This window comes from Andrena cerasifolii, chromosome 12, assembly GCF_050908995.1.
Source record: "Andrena cerasifolii isolate SP2316 chromosome 12, iyAndCera1_principal, whole genome shotgun sequence".
Taxonomy (NCBI): Eukaryota; Metazoa; Arthropoda; class Insecta; order Hymenoptera; family Andrenidae; genus Andrena; species Andrena cerasifolii.
In genome coordinates this window covers 1,691,268-1,715,286 of record NC_135129.1, presented here as the reverse complement: position 1 = coordinate 1,715,286, position 24,019 = coordinate 1,691,268, and the positions used below count along the sequence as shown (strand labels likewise).

At 37.5% G+C, this 24,019-nt stretch overlaps 1 protein-coding gene across 1 annotated transcript in view; it reads left to right on the top strand.

Annotated features, from left to right (window-relative positions):
* LOC143375500 (lachesin) overlaps positions 1-24,019 on the top strand; it is a 212,064-nt gene that overhangs the window by 155,260 nt on the left and 32,785 nt on the right. The window contains exons 4-5 of the mRNA XM_076824691.1: positions 1,551-1,736; positions 19,905-19,988. Coding sequence (XP_076680806.1) covers positions 1,551-1,736; positions 19,905-19,988 — 270 coding nt within the window. The remainder of the gene's footprint in view (positions 1-1,550; positions 1,737-19,904; positions 19,989-24,019) is intronic.

Below are 24,019 nucleotides of genomic sequence, written 5' to 3'. Positions count from 1 at the left end.
CACGTACCTGCCCTCTGATCGTTTTCACCGGCCTCGTATGCTGCCGTCTCATTAACCCTTTCGATCTGACCGGGGGACCTTACGCCTTAGCGGGGACGGGGGAGGGGGTTCAGCACTGCGCGGCTGCAGCAAATTGCTTGCTAAATTGAATCAGTCGCTTCGAAAGGCCACTCTGGGGGTACTGGAAATTTTGGAAGTTTGGAAATTCTTGACATACTGGGGACCATGCACGGCAAATTCTCTGAATGAAAAATGTATATCGGATGAGGTATGACGTGCAATGCGTTCAGAATAGGTACTTGGGTCAACAGGAAGACGTCTGTTTTGGTGCATGGAGGAAATTAGATTAGCACAGTGGTAAATGCTTCCAATTTTTTTAATGCGAGGTTCAAGGAATTTATTGGGGGTCTGAGTATCTTAATCGTGTGAATTTTTATGTAAAAGACGATTATCTCTGCACTAACAAGGGATGACCAGCACAGTAGCGGGAATAAAATACCATGTACTTACAAGGGAAGATACCGAATCCGAAAGTTTAAAAAATTCTGAAACTTTGTGAACGTGTAGGGGATTTAATTCTGAATGCAACGCCATTTTTGTTTGCTGCCCAAATTCACTCGAAGGGGGTGAAATTAACCCCTGAAAATTCGGCTGTTTTCCGATTTTGTGTTATAACTAAGCGAACTGTAAGAGATAGAAAAAAAGTTTCAAGACAAAAGAAAGTTATTTCTTTAATTAAAAAATTGTTTTACAGTTCACGAGTTGCAGCACGAAATTGGAAAATACCCAGATTTTCAAAGGTCAATTACACCGTCTTAGAGTCAATTTGGGCAGCAAACAAAAATTGCGTTGTAATCAGGGGGAAATTCACTACACATTTACAAAGTTTCAGAATTTTTTTAATTTCCGGGTTCGGGATATTCCCTTGTTAGTCAGAAGTTTTTAACAGCATGTCACTTAAGGTCCCGTTCCGTGCAAATAGCCCAATTCCTATAATAACCCAAATTTCTATTGGCAAGTCGAAATTGAAAATTTCAACATACCCGTATTTGTTATTTTGTTATATAGTTTACATTGCCAAATTTGCGTGAAATTTGATCAACAATTTGCAACAAAAGCGGCTAAAAAACCATAAGTTTTTAATATACTATTTAAACAATTTGGTATTTCTTGAAGCTGTTTACATAACCGAATCCGCCATTAAAATACACACAGTTTTGCACTTTTAAAATTCTACCCACACCCAACGGTTTCTGAGATATTGAGCAAAATATGTTTTCAACCCCCAACTTTGGGGGCTGCTTTCACCCCCCAGACGCGGATGACTGCCGATATAAAAAAATACGTGTCGTATAGTTTTCACTATTCTACAAATCTGCAAAGTGTGATGAAAATCGACGCGTGACACTTAGGTGAAGGGACCACTACGTTTGACATTTACATTTTCGATTTTATCTTGTTTAAGCAAAGGGTTGCGTTCACTTGTTTAATATTTAGTAGTTAATGTATCAAGATGAGGGACGATTTTATAAAGCGAGTGTTTTTGACAGGTTGGCTGGGTGAAGGCAGACACTAAGGCGATCCAGGCGATCCACGAACACGTAATAACTCACAACAAGAGGATCTCGGTGTCCCATAGCGATCACACCATGTGGAACCTTCACATAAAGGGCGTGCAACAGGAGGACGAGGGGCTCTACATGTGTCAGATTAACACGAATCCTATGGAAAGTCAAGTAAGTACATGGCAGGACTTTTTGGAAATCGTTTTAACACTATTTTCACTGTGATTCAGTCAATTTTACAATAAGCTGCTTCGATTTGTAATTAGTTTCATACCTTCTGAAGCTTAGTAACACTCTTCTGACTAGATATATTTTATAAATTCATTAAAGACTATATTACAGCGTTTCTAATACCGATGGTAATTTCTTTAAAATCTGTGGAATTGTATTTCATGAGATTTGTAGATTGCCAAACGTTATATGAAAGTTCTCGGAGCGTTTGGCTTTGAAAGATTTTGAAAGTGATTATTGACTGAAGCGTAGAGAAAAACAGGTGCGCACAGTGGGAAAGAGTACAAGGAGAAAGTTAAGATTGTAATAAAAAGTATTCAGTTCTTCATAAGGATTGGCACGAATTGATGTGTATTTGGAAAAAATAAATATGTTAACTTAATTATAACGAGGCTATCAAAATACCCGTGCTTCGCTACGGTAGAATAATTAGGATTTACTTTTATTTCTGTTTTTTTTATGTAAATTTTTATGTAATTTCTGTAAAGTAACCTTTGGATATTTAACACATATATGTATATGTGTTTGTTCACACTTGCTATTCAAAAATTAAGACGCCCCAATTCAATGTACACTTAGTACAACATGTTACAAACAAATCTGTTACCAGATCCGGATTTGAACTGTTAAGGCTAGATTAGACCAAAACTTAGAAATTGGTTTTTAGGCATTTGTGTTGTTAGACTAAAACCAAGTATCGGTATCGAACTGGGCCGAAGAGATTTTGCATCCGTGAAAACACATTACACCCCTTTTCACCCCCTTAGGGGTTGATTAGGGCAGTATCCTGAAATTTTGTGTGAAAAACCAAGTTGATATCTAATCGGGCCTAAGAGATATTCAGAAGACCTTGAAAACACATTTTACGCATTTTCACCCCCTTCGGGGTTGATGGTACCACGTAGGAGTACCATAGTGTCCAAGTATAAATAAGAGCCGCTGTGTCATTAGCAAAGCTAAAACAAATTAATCAAATTAATCAAACAATTAATCCCTTGAAAAAATTAATCCAAACGCATTGTATAGAGAATGAAAAATTCATCCGAACTCAACATTTCTGTTACCAAATGCGACAGTCGATAAATAGCGGTTCGCCGTCTCGGAATCTGGAAATTTCGAAATCTCGGAATTTGGAAATTTCGAAATCTCGGAATCTGGAATTTTCGAAATCTCGGTATCTGGAAATTTCGAAATCTCGGAACCTGGAAATTTCGAAATCTCTGAATCTGGAAAATTTTAAATCTCCTAATCTGGAAATTTCGAAATCTCTGAATCTAGAAATTTCGAAATCTCTGAATCTGGAAATTTCGAAATCTCGGAATCTGGAAATTTTGAAATCTCGGAATCTGGAAATTTTTAAATCTCGGAACCTGGAATTTTCGAAATCTCGGAATCTGGAAATTTCGAAATCTCGGTATCTGAAAATTTTGAAATCTCGGAATCTGGAAATTTCGAAATCGCGTAATCGGGGAATTTCGAAATCTCTGAATCTGGAAATTTCGAAATCTCGGAATCTGGAAATTTTTAAATCTCGGGACCTGGAAATTTCGAAATCTCGGAATCTGGAAATTTCGAAATCTCGGAATTTGGAAATTTCGAAATCTCGGAATCTGAAAATTTCGAAATCTTGAAATCTGGAAATTTCGAATTCTCGGAATCTGGAAATATCGAAATCTTGGCGTCTAGAAATTTCGAAATCTCGGAATCTGGAAATCCGCGCGGAAAGAAAGGTGGAATTTACTTAGGCACAGCTGGCTATCGGACACGTTCAGGCGGCTGCTGTTTCGAGCGTTTTCAGTAACTAAGCGGTTGGAATCAGAGCTTTCCGCGAGCAGTTTAACCGGCAGGACGAATCGCGGTAAGCCGAGAAACTCGGTGAAATAACTAATTGGAAACGGTACCGCCGACACTATTTAGATCGATAAAGTTCTGGGGATGCACGTCGTTTGCGGGCCCCATCAATTCCAATTAGGTGACTCTCTCTCTCCGGCCACGCTCTCCCGATACGATCTTTCGCACGATATCAAATTCCTTTGCCACGACTGGCTGAATTTGCATACTTTAATTTCACGGTTGTCACGTAATTCGCTGTGAACCGTCGTTAGCCGGAAAGGGGAGGATAAAAATGGCGGGAATTCGTTTGAACCGTTTGGAGAAGGAAGTGTAACTTGTTGAGGCTAACGAAAAGATCTGTCAATAATTCAGTGAGAATCTAATCTGATATTGTAAGATTGTTTTTTTCCTGTATTATTTTATTTGATAGTTTCTTTATTTGTTTATGGTTTTTTGTGTCGATGGTGGTGTATAGGTTTGGATTAATGAGGATTTATTTATTGCTCCAAAGAGTTGGTTGTGAATTTTTTAATCTTTCATACTGAAGCCTCAGAGAGGCTTAAATAAGTGGTGGTCAGGGGGTGCGATGTCTGGAGAATGTGGTGAGTAGCTGAGCGCTCGTTTAATTCCTGTTTCGTTGAAAGCACAAGGGGATACTCGAAATGTTAGGCACGTTAAATCTCCCTGATTTCTTAAAGGTAGTCCTTTTTCTATTAGTGATTCGTTGCATTTGTGTAATTATTTGAAATCGTTTTCAGAATTTATTCAATTATGTATTTACATGATTATGATTGATTTTTGTATTTCTTCTTATTATTGTTATTAGGTCTATCATTTTCTTAGATTCATAATTGAAGAATCGTTGTAGAAAACACTAAGTGCCAAAAATCAAATTCTATAATACTTATATTATTACCATTGGTACGTAGAACATTTTTTGGCAAAATTTTGGTTTATTTTGTCACTTACAGTGTTTTCTGCAAGGCCGACCTCGTAGTATACAAATTACTAAAATTACCAGATTGTTACCTTTTTGCTTCGTTCTATGAGACCATTCCCTACTCAATTTTGCTTAACCTTACAGATAGCCCAGCGGTTTTAAATAGAATTGAAACTAATGGCAGTTCAATTATAAATGATTCTTGTGATCTTTATTTTTAAAAGTATAGTGGTAGATACATAAGCAGAGATGGGCAAAAATGTAATTTAAATAAAAATTTCGAATAACGAGTAAAAGTTAAAAATATTATTCATAATGTGCCGTATACAGTTAATCGCGTGCGAGAAAATTATTCGTCGTCGAATGAAGTTAAAGTTAGATTTAAAGTTAAGATTTATCTTTAACTTCAACCTTAACTTTAAGTGGAAGTATCTTTAGATATTTTCAGATTTATCTTTAACTTCAACATTAAGTTGAAAAATTTATTTGACGCGGAAGTTGAAAAAAAATTAACTTTAACGTCGAATAAATTCTAATCGAATATAAAAATTAACATTATTCGTCAAATGATCTAAAGTTAAAGTACCTTTTATTCGATCCGATATTTAACTAATTTTTTATTTCATTCTGAAAAAACTCAAACTAAAACGAAACCACAATAATGTTCACATATCAAAGGAAACAATTTAGTAATTCTGAAATTCTTTTACTGAGCTCCTATTCATACCTATTCCTGTAGCACCTCATCGTTAAACCAGAATGTATCACGGCACAATCACTTATAGGGGAATAAAAACGACATATTTAAACGAAAGCTCCTTTGGTTCTGACAATTTTTAATGCCGTTTAATGGCATAACGATGTAAAGCCGCATCGCTATTAACTGAAATATAGAGATTCACGGGTATTAGCTGCCTTCCCTGTAACAATCTCTGCAAGTATCGATGGTATTTCTCTGGGGCTGCAGAAGCGCCGCATTCCAGGAAACTTAACAAGCCGTCTTCGTCAGTTCAGGAATGCCAGTTCTCATTTATGAACACCTCGGAAGTATTCTTTCGATCCCGACCAGTTTGCTTGTCAGAAAAGTTACTTCTCATTGGATTACCTTCAATTATGTACACCTGCCAGCTCAGAAATTGCAAAGCAACGAAATCAGTTGCCGGTTGATATTAATTACAGATGTAAAGTGACTTGGAATTTCTTAAATAATCGGGAGCGAAGAATTTCAATTGGCGAACACAGGGTGATTCTAAATACTCAGATATACTGTACCACTTTTCTACGCGAGGGTACAAAAGATTGAAAATGGGAAGAGTTGAATGTCACAATTTCTTTCTTCGGTGTGAAAGTACAAGTGATTAGCAGCACACAAATAGTCAAGAATATTTCAACTTAATTAAGGGGTCATTCTACTTTGATCGGCCAAAAAATTAAGCTGTTTTTAAATATTCTTTTCTCAGTAAATACAACATATAATGAAATAAATCTTTCTGTTATTTATTAAGCTACTCTTATATTATACCAAAAAATTTAAAACAATGTTTCTAAATTTTTTCACCAAACATTGCGTTTGAAAGAGCGGGTCAAACACTAGAGCACCCCCTTAAACTAAAATATCCGATGACATTTTACAAAAAGGGCGGCAAACGCTTGCCAGCCAAGGAGCACCAAATCTCCAAACCCGAGTCGCACTGCACCCTTTACCCCGCAGTCGCTGACAAATAATCCCACGTTCTGGAGAGCACTGTTACCTGCCTCTAGTCCCAAGAAACGCAAACTCCATCACCGTGGATCCATGGAGCGCGGGCCGAGTGGATCCGAACAGGCCCGTGAGCTTTTTTATTCCCACCCATCCTTCTCCCGTGCTCTCTCAACAAGGTCGGGGAGCAGATAACCTTGCATAAAATTGGCGAGCAACGGGGACGACCCATTTCCCCTGCACGCTAAAAATTTCAACGCACTCTTGAACACGGGTAGGGGGTTCGCGGCGGAATAAAAATTTAGCTCTCGAGAAGGAGTGGCTACAATGCAATCTCGATTCGAATAAAACCAACGAGGGAGCATTCCTCCGATCGAGCCACGCCTCGCCTCTCATCATATCAAATAAATTCGCGAACAAATGGTAGTTCCTCTCGTTCAACGTTTCCCCATCGTCTCGTCGAAACAGAGTCCTCAACGAAGCACAAAGTTGGCGCAGCGCGTGGGCCCCCTCCGCTCGCCCCCGCCTATCCCGGCGAATAACGTCTCCGCTGCACCGTGACCGAGAAAAATTCACCGTAGAAAGAGCGAGAGAGAGAGGGGGTGGAAAGGGACTGTCTTTAACGAGCTATTTTCTCTAACGCACAAACGTCACCTTTCATTCTCCCGACCCTCGGCAAGCCTGCGCCAGCGGACACACTCCGCAGAGCATCCAACCCCTCTCGCCCCGCGAGTCCGACTCGGCTACCCCCGGCAAAGTGCGATATCGCGAGAGATAGAGTCGAGTCTCTCCTTTGAGATCTAATTTTCCGACGTTTCAGATTGAATCCAGGCTCGCTGGCTTCCGTGCCTGCCCAGGAGCCCCTCCTCTCCTTTCCCCGTCGTCGAAGAAACAGTAATCTTAAATAGTGCAGCAGGCGTTACGGCGCTTGCCAAGTTAGTGACTCCCCTTCTCGACCCACCCCCCCTCCATTTTCTTTACAAGGTCTCTAAGTAATGAACGCGAGAAACACTGCCGAAAATGCCTCGGTCGATCGGTGGGAAACCCTTCGCACTGCCACTGGTGCCTGAAAGCAGGCTCCTTTCTGTCCCTTTCGTTACGTCAGAGCCGGGGCCCACCCTCGAAATTCGTCTCTCCATCTCTGTCCCTTCAGAGCTCGCGCCTTCCCGTCGAGTGGTAAAACTCGACGCTATTCCCCGCTGGCGGGGGGTGGGTGGTGAATGCTCTGAGCAGTTTCGTTTCGGCTAACCGTATTTCCCTGCTCGTTTCCGCGCGGCGGTTCCTTTCGTACACGCTTGTCGCGTCTCGATCGCGCGCCCCTGACAAAATGCACTTCGGAATGGGGTGTATGTATATGTATACCGGGCCGGCAGGGAGAGGAACACGGCGCTGGGTGCTTCGCGGTAGAGTGTTTCATGCGAGACACTGTATTTCACTCTTCCGGTTATGGTTTGTTAGCAGCGCTACGACCGATCACGCACAAGTCGAAATTCGGGGGAGTAACTTGCGATGGGATTTAAGATGTTTTTGAGACGGTTTCAGTGACGGGTTGACACTTAAGGGGCCCTGAAATGAGATGCAGGACTGCTGTGGTTGATGAGCTTGTACGATGTTGCTATACAGTTTGCAAAGTCTTGGAAATTCTAATAGTTTTGACATTTCTGGGTTTTGAAAGTCTTGGGAGTATAGTTTTGAAATTTTTATGTTTTGACAATCTTGGAAGTCCTAATAGTTTCGAAAATTTTGAATTTTGAAAGTTTTGGGAGTATAGTTTTGACATTTTTATGTTTTGAAAATCTTGGAGGTCCTAATAGTTTCTAAATTTTTTAATTTTCAAAGTCTTCGGAGTATAGTTTTGAAATATTTAAGTTTTGACAATCTTGAAGGTCCTAATAGTTTTGAAATTTTTGAGTTTTGAGAATCTTGGAGGTCCTAACAGTTTTGAAATTTTTGAGTTTTGAGAATCTTGGAGGTCCTAACAGTTTTGAAATTTTGAGTTTTGAGAATCTTGAGAGTATAGTTTTGAAATTTTTAAGGTTTGAGAATCTTGGAGGTCGTCATAGTTTTGAAAGTCTTGGGAGTATAGTTTTGAAATTGTTGAGTCTTGAAAGTCTTGGAAGTCCCAATAGTTTCTAAATTTTTTAATTTTTAAATTCTTCGGAATATAGTTTTGAAATAGTTAATTTTTTACAATCTTGAAGGTCTTAATAGCTTTGAAATTTTTGAGTTTTGAGAATCTTGGGAGTATAGTTTTGAAATTTTTAAGGTTTGAGAATCTTGGAGGTCGTCATAGTTTTGAAATTGTTGAGTCTTGAAAGTCTTGGAAATCCTAATAGTTCTGAAATTTTTGAGTTTTGAATGTCTGGTGAGTATAGTTATGAATTTTTGAGTTTTGAATGTCTTGTGAGTATAGTTTTGAAAATTTTGAGTTTTGAATGCCTTGTGAGTATAGTTTTGAAATTTCTAAGTTTTGACAGTCTTGGATGCTTCAATAGTTTTGAAATTTTTGAGCTTTAAACGTTTCGTGCTTCGTTTCTGCTTTTCTTTCGTTTTAATTTATGTTTGATTACAATTACATATAAGGTAAGCACAAGCAGATTCTTAACCCTTTGACAGTATATCCCGTCTGAGGCGCAGGCACAAGAAGAAGAAGAAACAGAAAAAGGGGTACTTGTAAAACATCTTTTTTTACATTTTTTATCATAAACTGAAATATTATACAACATAAAAAATATATACACTTTTCTAACCGGAATTTGAAATTTTATTATACTGCCAAAGGGTTAATATTATAACGATATTAACAAGCAGGGTTAAGTTTTTTTCGAGACTGAATCATTTCAAGCCATTCGAATCTTTCAAACCTATTTCAGTCTCTAAACAGTTTCAACCTACCTAGAAACTCTGCATTCTTGATTTCTCCAATTAATATGTATAGAGATGTATTTTGAAGTCTCGCCACTAAGATAAGTACTGTTCTAATTCGAAAACGTCAGCTGTACGGTTTTCTTTTGATAACGCTTTGTGCATCAGAATTTATTAATGTACTAAAATACAATACATTCTATCAAGATGAATAGAGGGTAAAAATGATTGTAAAGTGTTAATATCAGATAAAGTTACTCGACACTGAAGTCAATTCTTTCGAAAAAAATTGATTTGTGGTTGTCCAGATTTCCCGAAATTGCCTCCAAATTTTGTTAGTGTATTTTCAAAATATGTTACTTATCATAAAATGGTAGCTTTCTTCATTCGCTCGTTTATATTTGTTCTATATATATATATAAAAAAAAAATTTATACTAAAAGTGAAATTTCAATTTTGCATAGCAATTTTTTCCTAAATCAGTGTTTTGACAAGATCCACGATCTTAAGATAAATAACACCTCTTAGAATATACTATCCAGATATTAATTTGTTTATTAAAGTTTAAGCAACTTTGACAACCACAAACAATTGTATTTGGATTACATTTCCTTTCTAGGATTTGAATCTACACTGTCACGAAGGTATACAAAAACATCCCGTATTCAAAACAACTATACCACCCCTACCCTACGTTATATTTGAAAAAAAAAAATACATTTGAAAATAAAACCTATTCCACCAACCAAAATATTTCTTTGCAGCAACCGAATATTTTCTGCAGCAATCAAGTTTCTATAAGGAGAACCTTTTTATGTTACCGTGACATTAGTATTCATGTTCTCAGCTTTTACGTTTATCAGAAAATACCACTCTCACATTTCCTATTCAAATAATAAATCCAACTTGTAATGAATTGGAGTTGTTTCAATTAGAATATATTTAAAAAAAAAGAAAATAACATAGTGCTTTGATAGACTTTTTCTACGTGAAAGCTGATAATTTCCACGTTTGTGTTCTGTTTCTTATAATTGGATCACGGTTTTATGCTTGCAAATAGGTCGCAGTAAAAGTGGTTAATGCTCCGCGAGAATAATAGTTTGCAAGAATTAGTAAGAAGCAGTTACGAAGGAAATCTCGAAGAGTGTAAAGAAGACGATAAAATAATAGGAAATCTCCGAATGGTCTGGTTGCCGCTAATTGTATTTCCTTCTAGTTTCCGGCACCGTCTCGGCGGATGAGGTGCTTCATTGCCACTGGCTTCTATTTTTAAACGATTTTATTCAGCTTCGATCCTCTGTTTGTTTGTATGTTTGTTTGTTTGTTCGTATGTTTGTTTGTTCGTATGTTTGTATGTATGGGTCAAATCTGGCAACTCAAATTTAACCCACTTCCAACTATCCAATTGTCTTGAAACCTTGCAGGCGTGCGTAGTTTGGATGACAATGGAATATTTAAAAAAAAATTAACCCGTGGAGGTGAAAAAATCACCCAGTCATCAATAAATATAACCCATAACCACAAATCCAAACAACTTGAAATCAGCCACTCGCGTTCTTTATGAAAGCGACAAAAAGCCGCTGCTTTCAGGACGCTAGCCGCATCACGATTACCGAAAATACACGAGAAATGATCCGTCACGTATGTACAAATAGTAAAACTAAAACTTTACAGGCGTTCGTATATCACCATCGAAATTGTAGCACAAGAAAATAAATATTTTTTAGTGACTGTAGCACTACAACGTTTAAGCAAACTGTTAAACTGTATACAGCAATAAAAGATATTTGTAAAGAAGTCTGAGCTGTGAAATGTAAATCCACAAACACTAAAAAATAAAAATATATATATATATAAATTTTATGTTAAACGATTTTATTAAAAATGTAGTAAAACCTAAATTAAATGCACTAAAAATAATTATTTTCTTGTACTTCAATTTTGATGGTGTTAAAATGGTGTTTGATCGCTTTAAATAAAATCGTGGGACACCATGTGCAACCAGAAGGTGAAGTATTAAAGTGATTCATATCCTGTTTTGATATATCGTGCCCCACGATTTTATTTAAAATGATCAAACACCATTTTAACACCATCAAAATTGAAGTACAAGAAAAGAATTATTTTTTAGTTTTTAGTGCAAGTAGTATACTAAAGAGAGTTCTAACCAAAATTTGAGTTTTGCGTTCAATACACGTTCACAGTGGTACTGGCGCTATAGGCGTATTGAACGTCTATCGTACCACTCTGAACGTGTATTGAACGTGTATCGTACCACTCTGAACTGCATTGAACGTATATCGCACCACTCTGAACGTTTATTGAACGCAAAACTGAAATTTGGGTTAGAACTCTCTTTACTATACTACTAGTGCATTTTAATTTAGTTTTTACTACATTTTTAATAAAATCGTTTAACATATTTTTTTTTAGATATTTTTTCCGTACTAAATATACCCAATGCACTGCGCAATTAATGAGAAATTGTTGAACAGCTTTAATTCCAGGCGTGCATCATTTGAGCTGTAAAGTATTTCCGATCGCGATAATATAGAAGCACAATTAAATACGTAATGATTGATTAAATATATTATTCCGTTCGCACGAATCTATCTACGAGGAATTTGGCCAAATATTATTATACCATTGGCATTTCGAGTGTATAAATTCAATTTTTGGAATCGAATTTCCGTCGAATTTGACGAGAAAGATAATGAATGAATTGTAACTATCCCAATTACTTCATGCCGTGCTTTGCAATTAACAAATTGTTACCAAGCGTGTAATTTCATCTGTAATGATTTTTAATATTAACAAGTCTGCATATATCCATTACAAATACTTCACTTTTTATTTCCCGCACTGCTTTCATTTTCAGAGAAGCAAGCCGTATTTCATATTTTTATACACAATTTCTGAATCTGGAGAGAACTTTTATTGTTTATATTAAAATTTCTTGTACGATTAATAACACTTGCGGCAAGATTATCTTCTCAGTTTATCATGGACGTAAAAGGGTCTTTAAAATTCTTGCTAAGACTAGATTAGGGTGTTCCCCATTATGCCAATCAAAGTTATCCCCAAGGCGTCACTTTATTTCACGTTAAGGGGTTGTTAAGATAGCGACACTTTCCCACGTAAAAAGAGTAACACGATTTTATACAAGATCTACAGGAACAAACTTAAAATGTAGAGTCGTTCCAGGTTCTCCGACGCCCAAGTAGCTTCTCAGAGTCTTTCTTCTCGTAAACGAACAAATTAAACCCCTTTCGGAGAAGATCCATAATCTCTCAGAAACTATAATCTCTGAAATGGCGAAGAAGTCACGTCCATATCGGAGACCCAGTCTCTGTCGTTAACTTAACCAATTTCTAAATTAACAAACTCGTTCTCAAATAGGTACAAGGCAAAGGACATTAAATAGGTACTTGATTCTGCAACGAATTCAAAGTAAACTATAATACATTGTGATGAGTAGAGATAAGTTCTCTTGAAGAATTTCAACTGAGCTGAATATTTTAAGGGTTCTTTTACACGAGTATCGGTAATTTGAACAAATTCGTACATATCCCATCTCTTTTTATACATTTACACACTTTACGTACGCACCAGCTTGCAAAAATGCTAAAAATATATTAAACCATCTGTACCAAGTGAATATATCCAAACTTGGGTGGGCAAAATTTTCATTTAAATAAAATTTCGAGTAACGAATGAAGCTTAAAAAAAATCGTCCTTTGCTCGTGAACCCGAGTTAACTTTATTCAACACATGACGAATAATTTTGTTTAACTTGTATTCTTTACCGAAATTTTATTTAAAGAAAAACTTTGCCCATCTCTGATCCAAGCTACCATCTGTAACTCACAGAGATGTCTCACAGAATTTCCAGAAAACCAATACAGCTTTCATCCCCTAAAAGTGACTCTAAAATATCGACCAGGTGGAAGATTCCCGCACCCTTGCAGATACGCCTGTAAATCATCGGCCACCACCGTTGCACCGTTCTGTACGCTGTCCGAAACACGGGCACGCGAGATGAGTGCACGTTGGTCCGAAAGAAACTGGATTTCCATCCGCGAATTAATAATCTCATCTGACCGTACACGAGCAACAAGACGGGCGATCTCTTAAAAGCCGATTAGCAGGGAAGCCCGCGCTAGTCCCAGCAAGTCGATACAGACCAATCGATCGGGGCGGGCGTCTCCGATTAACGCGCCATATTTATCAGCATCCACGAGCGAAGCGGCTTCCAAGTATGCAATAATTAATTTATGGGACGGAGTTTCATAATTCACCCCCTCCCGTGACACCTTCAACTTTGGGCGCAGGGGCACGTGTCTGCCTGTCACCGAACTGTCACACGCGTGATAAGAGAGACACGCCAGGGAAGCTGGGGGAGAGTGGCTGGGAGCGACAGAGGGGTAGATGATGAGAAAGAAAGAGGAGCTGGAGGGAGAAAGGAGAGATAGGGTGGGGAAGAGAAACAGAGTGAGGGAGAGGGGTTGCTCCTGCCACGGATTCGTTGAGACTGTTTTAAGCAGTTCGGTGACTCGCGAGACAACTCGGTTATAACGATTGAAGTTTCGTCATAGCGTAGATCACATCCTCGTAATTACGCGCACACCTCGCCCGTCATAGCCTAGTTGCAGGCAGGTGCTTCCACCTTCTGCCGACTGTTGTCTGGCTCCCTTAAACCGTAAGTGGAGTGAAAGGATATTAAGGCAGGGCCAAGTCCCTCTGACTATACTGACGTTCCTGTGGTTTGACGTACGGCTGCCTGGAAAAGTCCTGACGCCGACGAAACTTGCTCCATTCCCGCGCTCACCTACCCTCCCAGTTTTCACTTATGGGGGAGGAATTACATATGGGTAGCACAAGCGTACTGGCTGGTTGGATCTCGATTGTTAGGACTGTCAGTTAGGTAGTCAGTTCTTTGGGGGATAATTGGACATGGCTTAGGTCTGGGAATCCGGAACGATATTGTTCTCTTCACGATGCTCCTATTCCGCTATACATACATATTTTTACTTACAATTTTTTTTTTTTTTTTAGTTTTAAAGGGTGATAGAATAAGGCTACAAATGTGTAAGATGATACGTGCAATACTTGTTTCTTTTTTCATTCCCGAAAAATTAAGCTTTTTTCATTCCTGAAAAATTAAGCTTTTTTCATTCCTGAAAAATTAAGCTTTTTCATTCCTGAAAAATTAAGCTTTTTTCATTCCTGAAAAATTAAGCTTTTTTCATTCCTGAAAAATTAAGCCTTTTTCATTCCTGAAAAGTTAAGCTTTTTTCATTCCTGAAAAATTAAGCTTTTTCATTCCTGAAAAATTAAGCTTTTTTCATTCCTGAAAAATTAAGCTTTTTCATTCCTGAAAAATTAAGCTTTTTTCATTCCTGAAAAATTAAGCTTTTTTCATTCCCGAAAACTTAAGCTTTTTTCATTCCTGAAAAATTAAGCTTTTTTCATTCCTGAAAAATTAAGCTTTTTTCATTCCTGAAAAATTAAGCTTTTTTCATTCCTGAAAAATTAAGCTTTTTTCAGCCCCGAAAAATTAAGCTTTTTTCAGCCCCGTGGGTGGAAATTGAAGGAGGACATTTAGAATATGTTTTGTAAACGTCAGGAGAACACTATATTAAGATACAGGTTCTTTTTCACATTGCATGCAATAAATTGAAGCAAGCAAAGCACTCGTGGTTCACTAAATCGAAAATCATTTATAAGTCGGAGAGACTTGATTTTTTGAAGATCCCTACCCTGGAAATTCAAACAATTATGAAACTTTTGGGACATGTAGGGGATGTACATATAGGTATTTATTAGGATTAGGCAATATTTTTTCCTGCCTAAGTTCACTCTAAGGGGGTGAAATTGACCACTGAAAATTTTAGCCCCGGCTATTTTCCGATTTTATGTTATAATTCGGGAACATTATTTTGGAAGTAACTATACAAGTATGGTGTGCTTAATTTCGCACATGCAAATTCGAAGGATTTTCAATCGGAGGGTAATTTATATTTTTTGTATTATGCGTATTGCACAATTTTTTTCTGCCCAAATTCATTCTAAGGGGGTGAAATTGATCCGCGAAATTCCGTGCTATTTTCCGATTTTACGCTATAACTCGCGAACTGTAAGGGATAGAATAAAAGTTTTCAGGCAAAAGTTACTTATTTTAATTAGGACTGTCATCTGGTATCTTACAGTTCGCACAGTTCGCGCGTATTTATTCACTATTTTAGGATTTAAAAATACTTCTATGTTATAACATCCCTATCCCTACTAATATAGATCTAAAAGTAAAACAGTTGTCTGTTTCTTTGTTTGTCTTTAAACAAAATTAAATTTTGAATATACATTTAGATACGTCCTAGATTAGATTAAGGTGAATGTCCCAATTTCTGCTGATTTAAGAGGTTACTCGTCAGGAAGAAGGTGTAAAAAATTTGTTTGCGATCAAAATTTGCAGACTAATTGATTAATTCTTTAATAATAAATCAACCAGTCGAAAACTATTTAAGAAAGATATTTCAAAATGTTTTATTACTAGTAATTTGTAATTAAATATAGTGCTTTAAACGTCCGTATTTCTGCTCACGAAAAATAGCGATGTACGTATTTCTACTCACCATTTGTACCAATTTCTGCTCACATAATATGTTGCCCTTTCAGGTTAAAATAAGTTTTATGGAGATGTTTTATAACACAACAGTAAAGCATAAAATAATTATAAACACAAAATAAAATGCCCTCGAATAAAAATAGAGGTTACAGCATATATTGAATTGTGAGATTATGTTGCTAAAATTTTAGTGAGTAGAAATGCGGACACGACGGTGATTCACTTGACCCTAAACCTAATCACCTGTTTTCTACTTAAAATAATCAAAAATAGTACAAAATCTACATCTAGAGCACAATACGGTATCTGTTTCTGTTATTAAATAAGAACTTCTACTGCAAAAACTATTTTCTGCCCAATTATCGAATACCAATAGTGGTACCCTGTTCCTTACCACAATTTAGAATTATTTTGTTGCAACTTTCGTACAAACGTAACGCTTATAATAATAAGAAAAATACGAAATCAGCAGAAATGGGGACAGAGGAGAAATTGGAACATTCACCTTACAGCCTATTTACGTCTTTTATGCTATTTTATTTTGGAAAAATCCTAAATAATTCCCGGGTGAAACCGGGTAGGTCAGCTAGTATTTCATAAATTATTTTAGCAATTTCTAATACCACATTTCAATAAAACGCAACACTTGTTTCCTAAACACTCCGTTGTTTTCTTATTAAACCCCTAGCTGCTGAGTCTTATCCCTCCCTAAAACAGGTAGGTATACACTGGTCGTTCGTAACGTATGGTTGGTTCAGGAAGCAGCCAGTCTACCATGGATGCTATCGCTTGGATAATTCCGTGAGGCGAATCTGAGCCTCTTAGCAATTTGTATCGTTGCTAACTCCGGTTCAGCTTCCACCAGGTTGATTAGCAGAATATTATCAGAATTTCCAACACCACCAAGAAATCTCCCATCTCCAACAACAACACACTCTCCTTCCAATAAGTTCTCAAACACACAACTGTCAGTTTTACGTTCCTTAATAAGCGGTGCCTTTGCAGCCCGCCAATAGCTTTTAATTAATAATAATCGTCTCCCGACGAGAGATTCGCAGCGAGACTATTACCCAACAACTCTTCAACAGTCCCTTCTTAAAGATCACTACGCCGCGCACCGTTCAGTCTCCCCCGACTTCCGCAACAACTCCCCCTTTGCGGAACAAATTGCTCTTTCCCTCTGCTTCATTCCCAGCCGTGAGCCCGGCACAAAGAAAACTATCGTCCACGGTAAAATATTCTTCAACGAATTTCTCGCAATCAACCGGAGCACCAGGTGCGCCTAGCACGCGGGGGAGGGAGGGGGCGAACGGGCGAACGCACAATTCAAGGGTTGAAAAGGCAGCGGAAGACGGTTTTTCAGCCTCGAAGGGAAAATTCCCAAGCGAGGCAAGCTTCTCGCGCAGTCGATGAAAGTCAACTATATACTCAAATCGCCCCGTAGCTAGAAGCGAAATCGCGCTGCAAATGCGTAATGAACCAACAGTTTCGCGGCGTTTCAACCCCCTCGCGGGGAGTGGGGAAAAAAGGCGAATCAGCTTCGAGCAGCGTTAGCACCCCCCCATTCTTCGCGCCGCTCTGCTGCCTCGCGTTAACAGCGATTGCTCCGGCGGAGGTAAACAGAACGGAGAAAAAAGCATTGAGGCGAGTGAACGGTTAGGCAGCGCGGCAACAGCAACAACTGCCGCGTCAACTGTTACTTATTGTATCGCGTCGCGGCGTGTCGTTAATTAATGAAAAGCCACGCCGCTCATTGGCAGTGCCTGCCGTTGGCCCGCGCCTTTTGCCCCCGTTGCACCCTTCCACTGTCGCTTACAACCCCATGATATGTTGCCCCAGCTTCCTCCGCAGCGGAGGAGGGGCTGGCTAAGGGAACAGCGGAGGCGAAATACAGCAAGGATTTAGGGGCTCTTACGTTATTCACTCGTGGCGGCAACGCGCGCGCGCGCGCGCGAATAGAGTAATGCGCGCGGATATAATTTAGCGATTCGGTAAGAAAGGAAATTTACTTGATGCATCGCGCAGCCGTTAAGCGTATCATTAACATTAAATTCAGCCCCGTTCCGGTGCGTACCAAGGCGAATATATCTCGCGAGGGACGAGTTTTGGCAAGGGGGTTGAAATACGGGGCTGGGTGGAAGCGGAACGGGGACGCGCAGTGGTACAATCGGGTGGAAAAATATCGTTCCACAGAGTGGGAAGTATGCGCGCTATTGGCTGTTCGTTACTCGTGCGGCGAGACTCGGTTGTATTTATAATTATGCAGAGCGGGAGGTTAATGAGTGAATGTGAGAGGGATCGTCTTTTTTATAAGGGTGAGTTTTGGATGCTCCGCTGGGAATATAATGGAGGTGTACATCAGGGCGGAGCGATACTATAAAGGCGAAAATTTAGATTTTAATTTTCAGTTGGCCTGGGTGTGGGGTTGATGTCTTTTGATTAACCCTTTAGCGCACAGACACTTTTCTCGGCGGAAAAAATGAGTTCTTGCGATTAGTTAACTGAAAAATACGATACATGCACTTCATCGTTCTTCTCTCAAAAAGAGCCAGTGGAAATATGATTGTCTAGATGTGACATGTACGTCACACTGGGCGTGTACGGAGTAAAATGTGGCTCAATATTTAAAATACAAAATTTGTGTTTTAAATGCATGCTTACTATAATGTGTAAGAGATCTTAAAAGTATAAATGAATAAAACACGAGTATATTGTTTAGAAATGTTAAGAAAAGATATACTCGTGTTTTAATCATTTATACTGTTAAGATCTGTTAGAAATGAAAAGAAGAATAGGTATCATATAATTATATAATCATTTTTAGGAGAAAAAGGAACCTGCAGGAATGAATATTTTTCCAATTTTTTTTACAGTTGTGTTTGGTTAAGGGGTTTTACCTAGTCACGCGGCCGAAAAGAGGCGAATGTTTGTGAATTTTTTTTGAAGAAGCGGAAGCGTATATTTTTACAAAACTTTTTGCGCTTAAAAGAGCAATATACGTTACATTTAAAGAACATTTGGTAATTTTTTCGTAGCAAAATATTTAAGATTATAATAAAGTAACAATCAACATCCAAGAAGCATTTTTAAAAATTTGATTTTGCGGTGAGCACTGCCATTCGGAACCAGCTTACCTAAAATCGAAAAACGAAAAAGATTTCCTTAGTATATTAATGTATCCTCAGGTTGACGGAGAGAATTTTCCAAAATACGCTTCCGCTTCTTCAAAAAAAAATTCAAAAATATTCGCCTCTTCTCGGCCGCCTGACTAGCAAGGGAAGATCCCGAACCCGGAAATTCAAAAAATTCTGAAACTTTGTGAATATGTTGGGAATTTCCTCCTGATTACAATCCAATTTTTGTTTGCTGCCCAAATTCACTCCAAGGGGGTATATTTGACCCTTGAAAATCCGGATATTTTCCGATTTTGTGTTATAACTCGTGAACTGCAAAATATTTGTTTTACCAAATGGTAGATCTAATTAAAAGAAGTAACTTTTGTCTTGAAACTTGTTTTCTATCTCTTACAGTTCTCGAGTTATAACACAAAATAAAAAATAGCCGAATTTTCAGGGGCTAATTCCACCCCCTTCGAATAAATTTGGGCAGCAAACAAAAATTGCGTTGTAATCAGGAGGACATTTCCTACATATTCACATAGTTTCAGAATTTTTTGAATTTTCGTTCTACAAATACAATTCTTTTTTTCATGAAGTTGGACTATATTAATGCAAGCAATAGAAAAATTGTGATGCATTTGGGTTATTGTATACTTCGGCCTATTTAGCAATTAAAGAAAATCAAATTTTGTAAATAATTTAAAGTCAGGGAAGTTTTTTCTCTCCCCTGAAAAATTTGGTTTTTAGCGCTTACAGTGTTTTTTACAAGAACTCTTTATTTTTCGTCAGCATTCACGAGCATATTCAATATATAATTGACAGGAAACATTGGAGGAGAATAGTACCAGCCATATCTAATCTAAATTTTGTAGATTTTGACACTAAATAGTGGCCAACATAGAACTAACAAAATTTGAGACTTGATCAGATTTTATATGTAAGAAATGTTTAAAGCGTGTTAGCTAAATGGAGCTGCAATTGTTAACAGATACTGGGTTGAAATATTGTTCTTTGTTTATTTTTCCAGACAGGCATGCTGTCGATCGTCGTGCCACCAGATTTTATTCCCGATGAAACATCTAGTGATGTTATGGTACACGAAGGAGAACAAGTAAGTTGTCGTTCATCATCCAATCATAAGTGTCGTAAAAGGTTCATCATTTTACTTACTGAGTAATACGAATTAGGCTTTTGCTCTATAAGGATATTATTATATTTCTCGCAAAAAGAAAAAATATTTTTTCCTGAGAAAAATTTCATCAGTATTTTAATGATTAAAAACAAACTGTGGCTTTTAAAAAAAAACATATGATAAAGACTAGATATTGATCTGATAAACACTCGTGCTAAGTTTCATTCAAATCGGTTCAGTAATTTTTTAAATATCATTGCCACAGTTTTGAAAATCGTAGTTTCAAAATAACAGCGTTTAAAATTTAAGGTACAGAAAATCGTCGATTCTGGGGCCATAGAATTGGCGTTCCTTTGACGTTGTAGCTTCTGCGAATTATTTATTGGCTAAATCGATTGTTTCGACTATTCTAGGTGTATGCAACCCCTTAATCATCAACTAGTATAATCACTAAAACATCTAGTTAAACTCGAACTCATTAAATATATAATCAACCAATCGTTTCAACCGCAACGTGCAACTCTATGTCCGTTGCAAATTGGATTAAAAATACCCCGGTTTAAATCTAGGTCTGGGCAGACTTCTGCTTCGCATTATGAAAGGGAAAATCCCCGCAAACATTACTGAAGCGTCTCAATAACCTGTTGCACGTGTACGTATGGCAGCACCTTTGAAACATATGCACAGCGTAATGCGTAAATATTTTCCTTTTTCTGCTCCTGTTATCAAAGCTGATGTCGGGACTCGTGCGCAGAATATTACGCCCCTCCCCCCTCCATGGAATGGCCCACAAAATGCCCACTAAAACGACTCTTTTTACGTACCCTTCTTTTTTTCATCTTCCTCCTCCAGGAGCATCGCGATATCTTTCAACCCGCGATGTGAGACCGCGACATCCCAAACGAGACGCACTTATATCGCGGCGAGATTTAGTTCCCCTGAATGCCAGTAATTAAAACTACTTCGCCTACTAAATCTCGCGCGAGTACAATTAAAAAGCCGCGGAGAAATGACGACGTAACTCACCGTAATATGCATGCATTTAAGAGTCGCGGATTTATGTAATGCGGCAAAAACGAAGTCGCGTTCGCTGGCCCCTAGCGGGCGATGGAATCGTTGTGCCGCAGAATCGAAATGAATTTTAGATCATCGTTCTATCGGGGCAAACGAAATTATTTGTCGCTGCTCTCACAGGTGATTCTGAACACCTGAATCGGTGGAAATCTGTTTTAAAAAAAACCTGCTGCAAAAGTGACCGCGTTCCCAAAATTCGGGATCAAATTTTTCTTATTTTAACAAGTCTGACTCACTGATAGGGTAAAAAGTGCCAAAGGAGTTGAAGAGTGCTTATAGAAAACATTTGCGTCCTTATAGAAAACATTAACATTGCAATGCAAGTATCAGAATTAAAAAAAAAGTTATCAGAAAGTGTTCTACATGCCAATGGTAACACTGTAGTATAGAATTTGATTTTTGGCCCTCACAGTGTTTTCTAGAAGGACTCTTCAATTACGTTTACGAAGAAAATGGTTCATTTGGCACTTTTTCATCTTCTGGTTGTTAGTGAGCAGAAGACACGAGCACATATAAGAAAAATTGGATCTTGTATTTCGAGGACAAAGTTAATTCTGTGTCACATCTCTTGCAGCCCAGAGGTGTTCGATAATTATAGGGTAGGTAGAACTCACAAAACTGAGAAGGGAAGTTTAGCAATTTGACCATTTTATTCAAAGAAAGCTGATTGTACTTTGCAGAAACAGCGTTCAGAGGGTTAGCATGATATATGATCCCAATTTTTTGTCCATGAAATTAAAATAAATGCAGAGGTGGAAACACACCCTTAGAGAAATTGAGTTTTCATATTAACGTGCATATTTGCGAACTTGTAAGAGATGTCGAAAAGAAGTCATACAGAAGAAAAGCCACCTGAATAACTTCTACAGTTTGTGAGATTGGAAGAAATGTTTGAGACAAAATTTGATTGGTTCTGAAAGGCCCGTTAAGTGGTGGACAGAACTTTTTTTCAAGTGGAGGTTGCTTAGGAGATTTGAAGATCAACTTAATTTAGGTATCTTGAAGGCGGTCAGGGGTGACACTACTTTGTACACTTTGTATATATGTATATATTTGTAAGCGTAATCAACGTTAAGTGCAACGACTTGTAACCTAGTAGTAAGTTTTTCTTAATTTTTCTTATGTTTGTAATAATTGTATTTAAAGGGTTATACCCGTTAATAATAATAATAAAAAATAATAATAATAATAAAAATAATAATAATAAAAATAATAATAATAATTTCTTTAAATAGAACCATATATTTTTGAACACCTACGATTGCAGCCCTCCTCAAGGGCTTTTCAATAATCATAGTCATTCGAGGTCATTCAGCTTTATTAATGGAATCAAACTGAATCAATTGAAAATGTAAACAAACTTCACCAAGACGCTTAAGAGAGGTTCACTTAGGTGAAAATGAACTACCAGTTATTTTACAGATAAAAATTTGAAAATACGTATTTCTATATTATTTTTTACGCTGAAATGAATTATGTAAGAGTTAATACAGTGACAATTTTTTTTTTCAAAATTTAAAAAAAAAGTTTCGAAAAAATTATTCGATTGTAAAATCCATATCCTTATCTCTGTAGTATTGTATACAAAGATTGCAAAAAAAATTTCAGCTCGAAAACTTCATTTTTGTCGGAATTATAAAGTTTTTTGTCTTGGCGTAGTAACTAAGACGCTCCTGCTCCGTACGTTGGACCTTCTTCTTCTTGCAATGCCTGTTCTCTTCGTGATTGTGCAGTTCGTAGCATTTTTCTTATACGCGGCGATGTACCACGCAGTTTCGACGGATACGAAACCACATTATAAATGAAAAATCATTGTGTTTCTACCAATCAGCAATTGCGAAAGGAAGAAAATCTGATTCTCATGATAAGAGAATAGGAACACCCATCAGAGAAAAATTTCTGGATAAAATATTACCAATTTATAATAGGCTAAGCGATGACAAACTGATCCGTCGTTGTGCGCAATGCCTTACGCAGAATTCCAATGAAAGTTTGCACAGCATGATATGGCGTAAGTGCCCAAAGGATATTTTTCCTTCAAAATATCTTGCTGAAGCTGCAGCCGCAGAAGCTGTCACCGAATATAATGAAGGATGGACTAAAACAATATTACATTCATTCAAGGACAACCAAATGCAAATGAGCGAACAATCATTGAAAATTGTTCAACACCGTCACAAAAAACGAGTTCACAGGTGTAAGGATAAAGCATCAGCAAGATACAAACGTGCAAGAAAAATGAAACGAACTGCACAATCACGAAGAGAACAGGCATTGCAAGAAGAAGATGGTCCAACGTACGGAGCAGGAGCGTTTTAGTTACTACACTAAAACAAAAAACTTTATAACTCGGACAAAAATGGAGTTTTCGAGCTGAAATTTTTTTTTGCAGTCTATGTGTACAATACTACAGAGATAAGGGTATGGATTTTATAATCGAATAATTTTTTCGAAATTATTTTTTTCAAATTTTGAAGAAAAAAAATTGTCACTGCATTAACTCTTACATAATTCATTTCAGCGTAGAAAATAATATGGATATACATATTTTCTAATTTTTATCTGTAAAATAACTGGTAGTTTATTTTCACCTGAGTGACCCCCCTTAAGGGGAGGTTCCGGTCTAGAGCCCCAAAAAATAGGTGATATTTAGGAATTAATTAAAGGAAAACTACTATATATAATTTAATGGGACTTTTTGCATTGTATTAAGGATGTCTTAAATTACAGAAATATATTTTTTGTTTTATAATTAATCGTTACAGACGGCACTGGGGAGTCATTAAAGTCGTAGCGTCAAAAAATTGAACCAAAACGGTGGGACCTTTATCCCCAAAAGTTATTATCCGATTCGACTGAAATTGTTTTTATTTTGAAGAATATACTTCTGGCTAGGGGGGAAACCAGAAAAAATTGCAAAATGACATTTTTCAAGA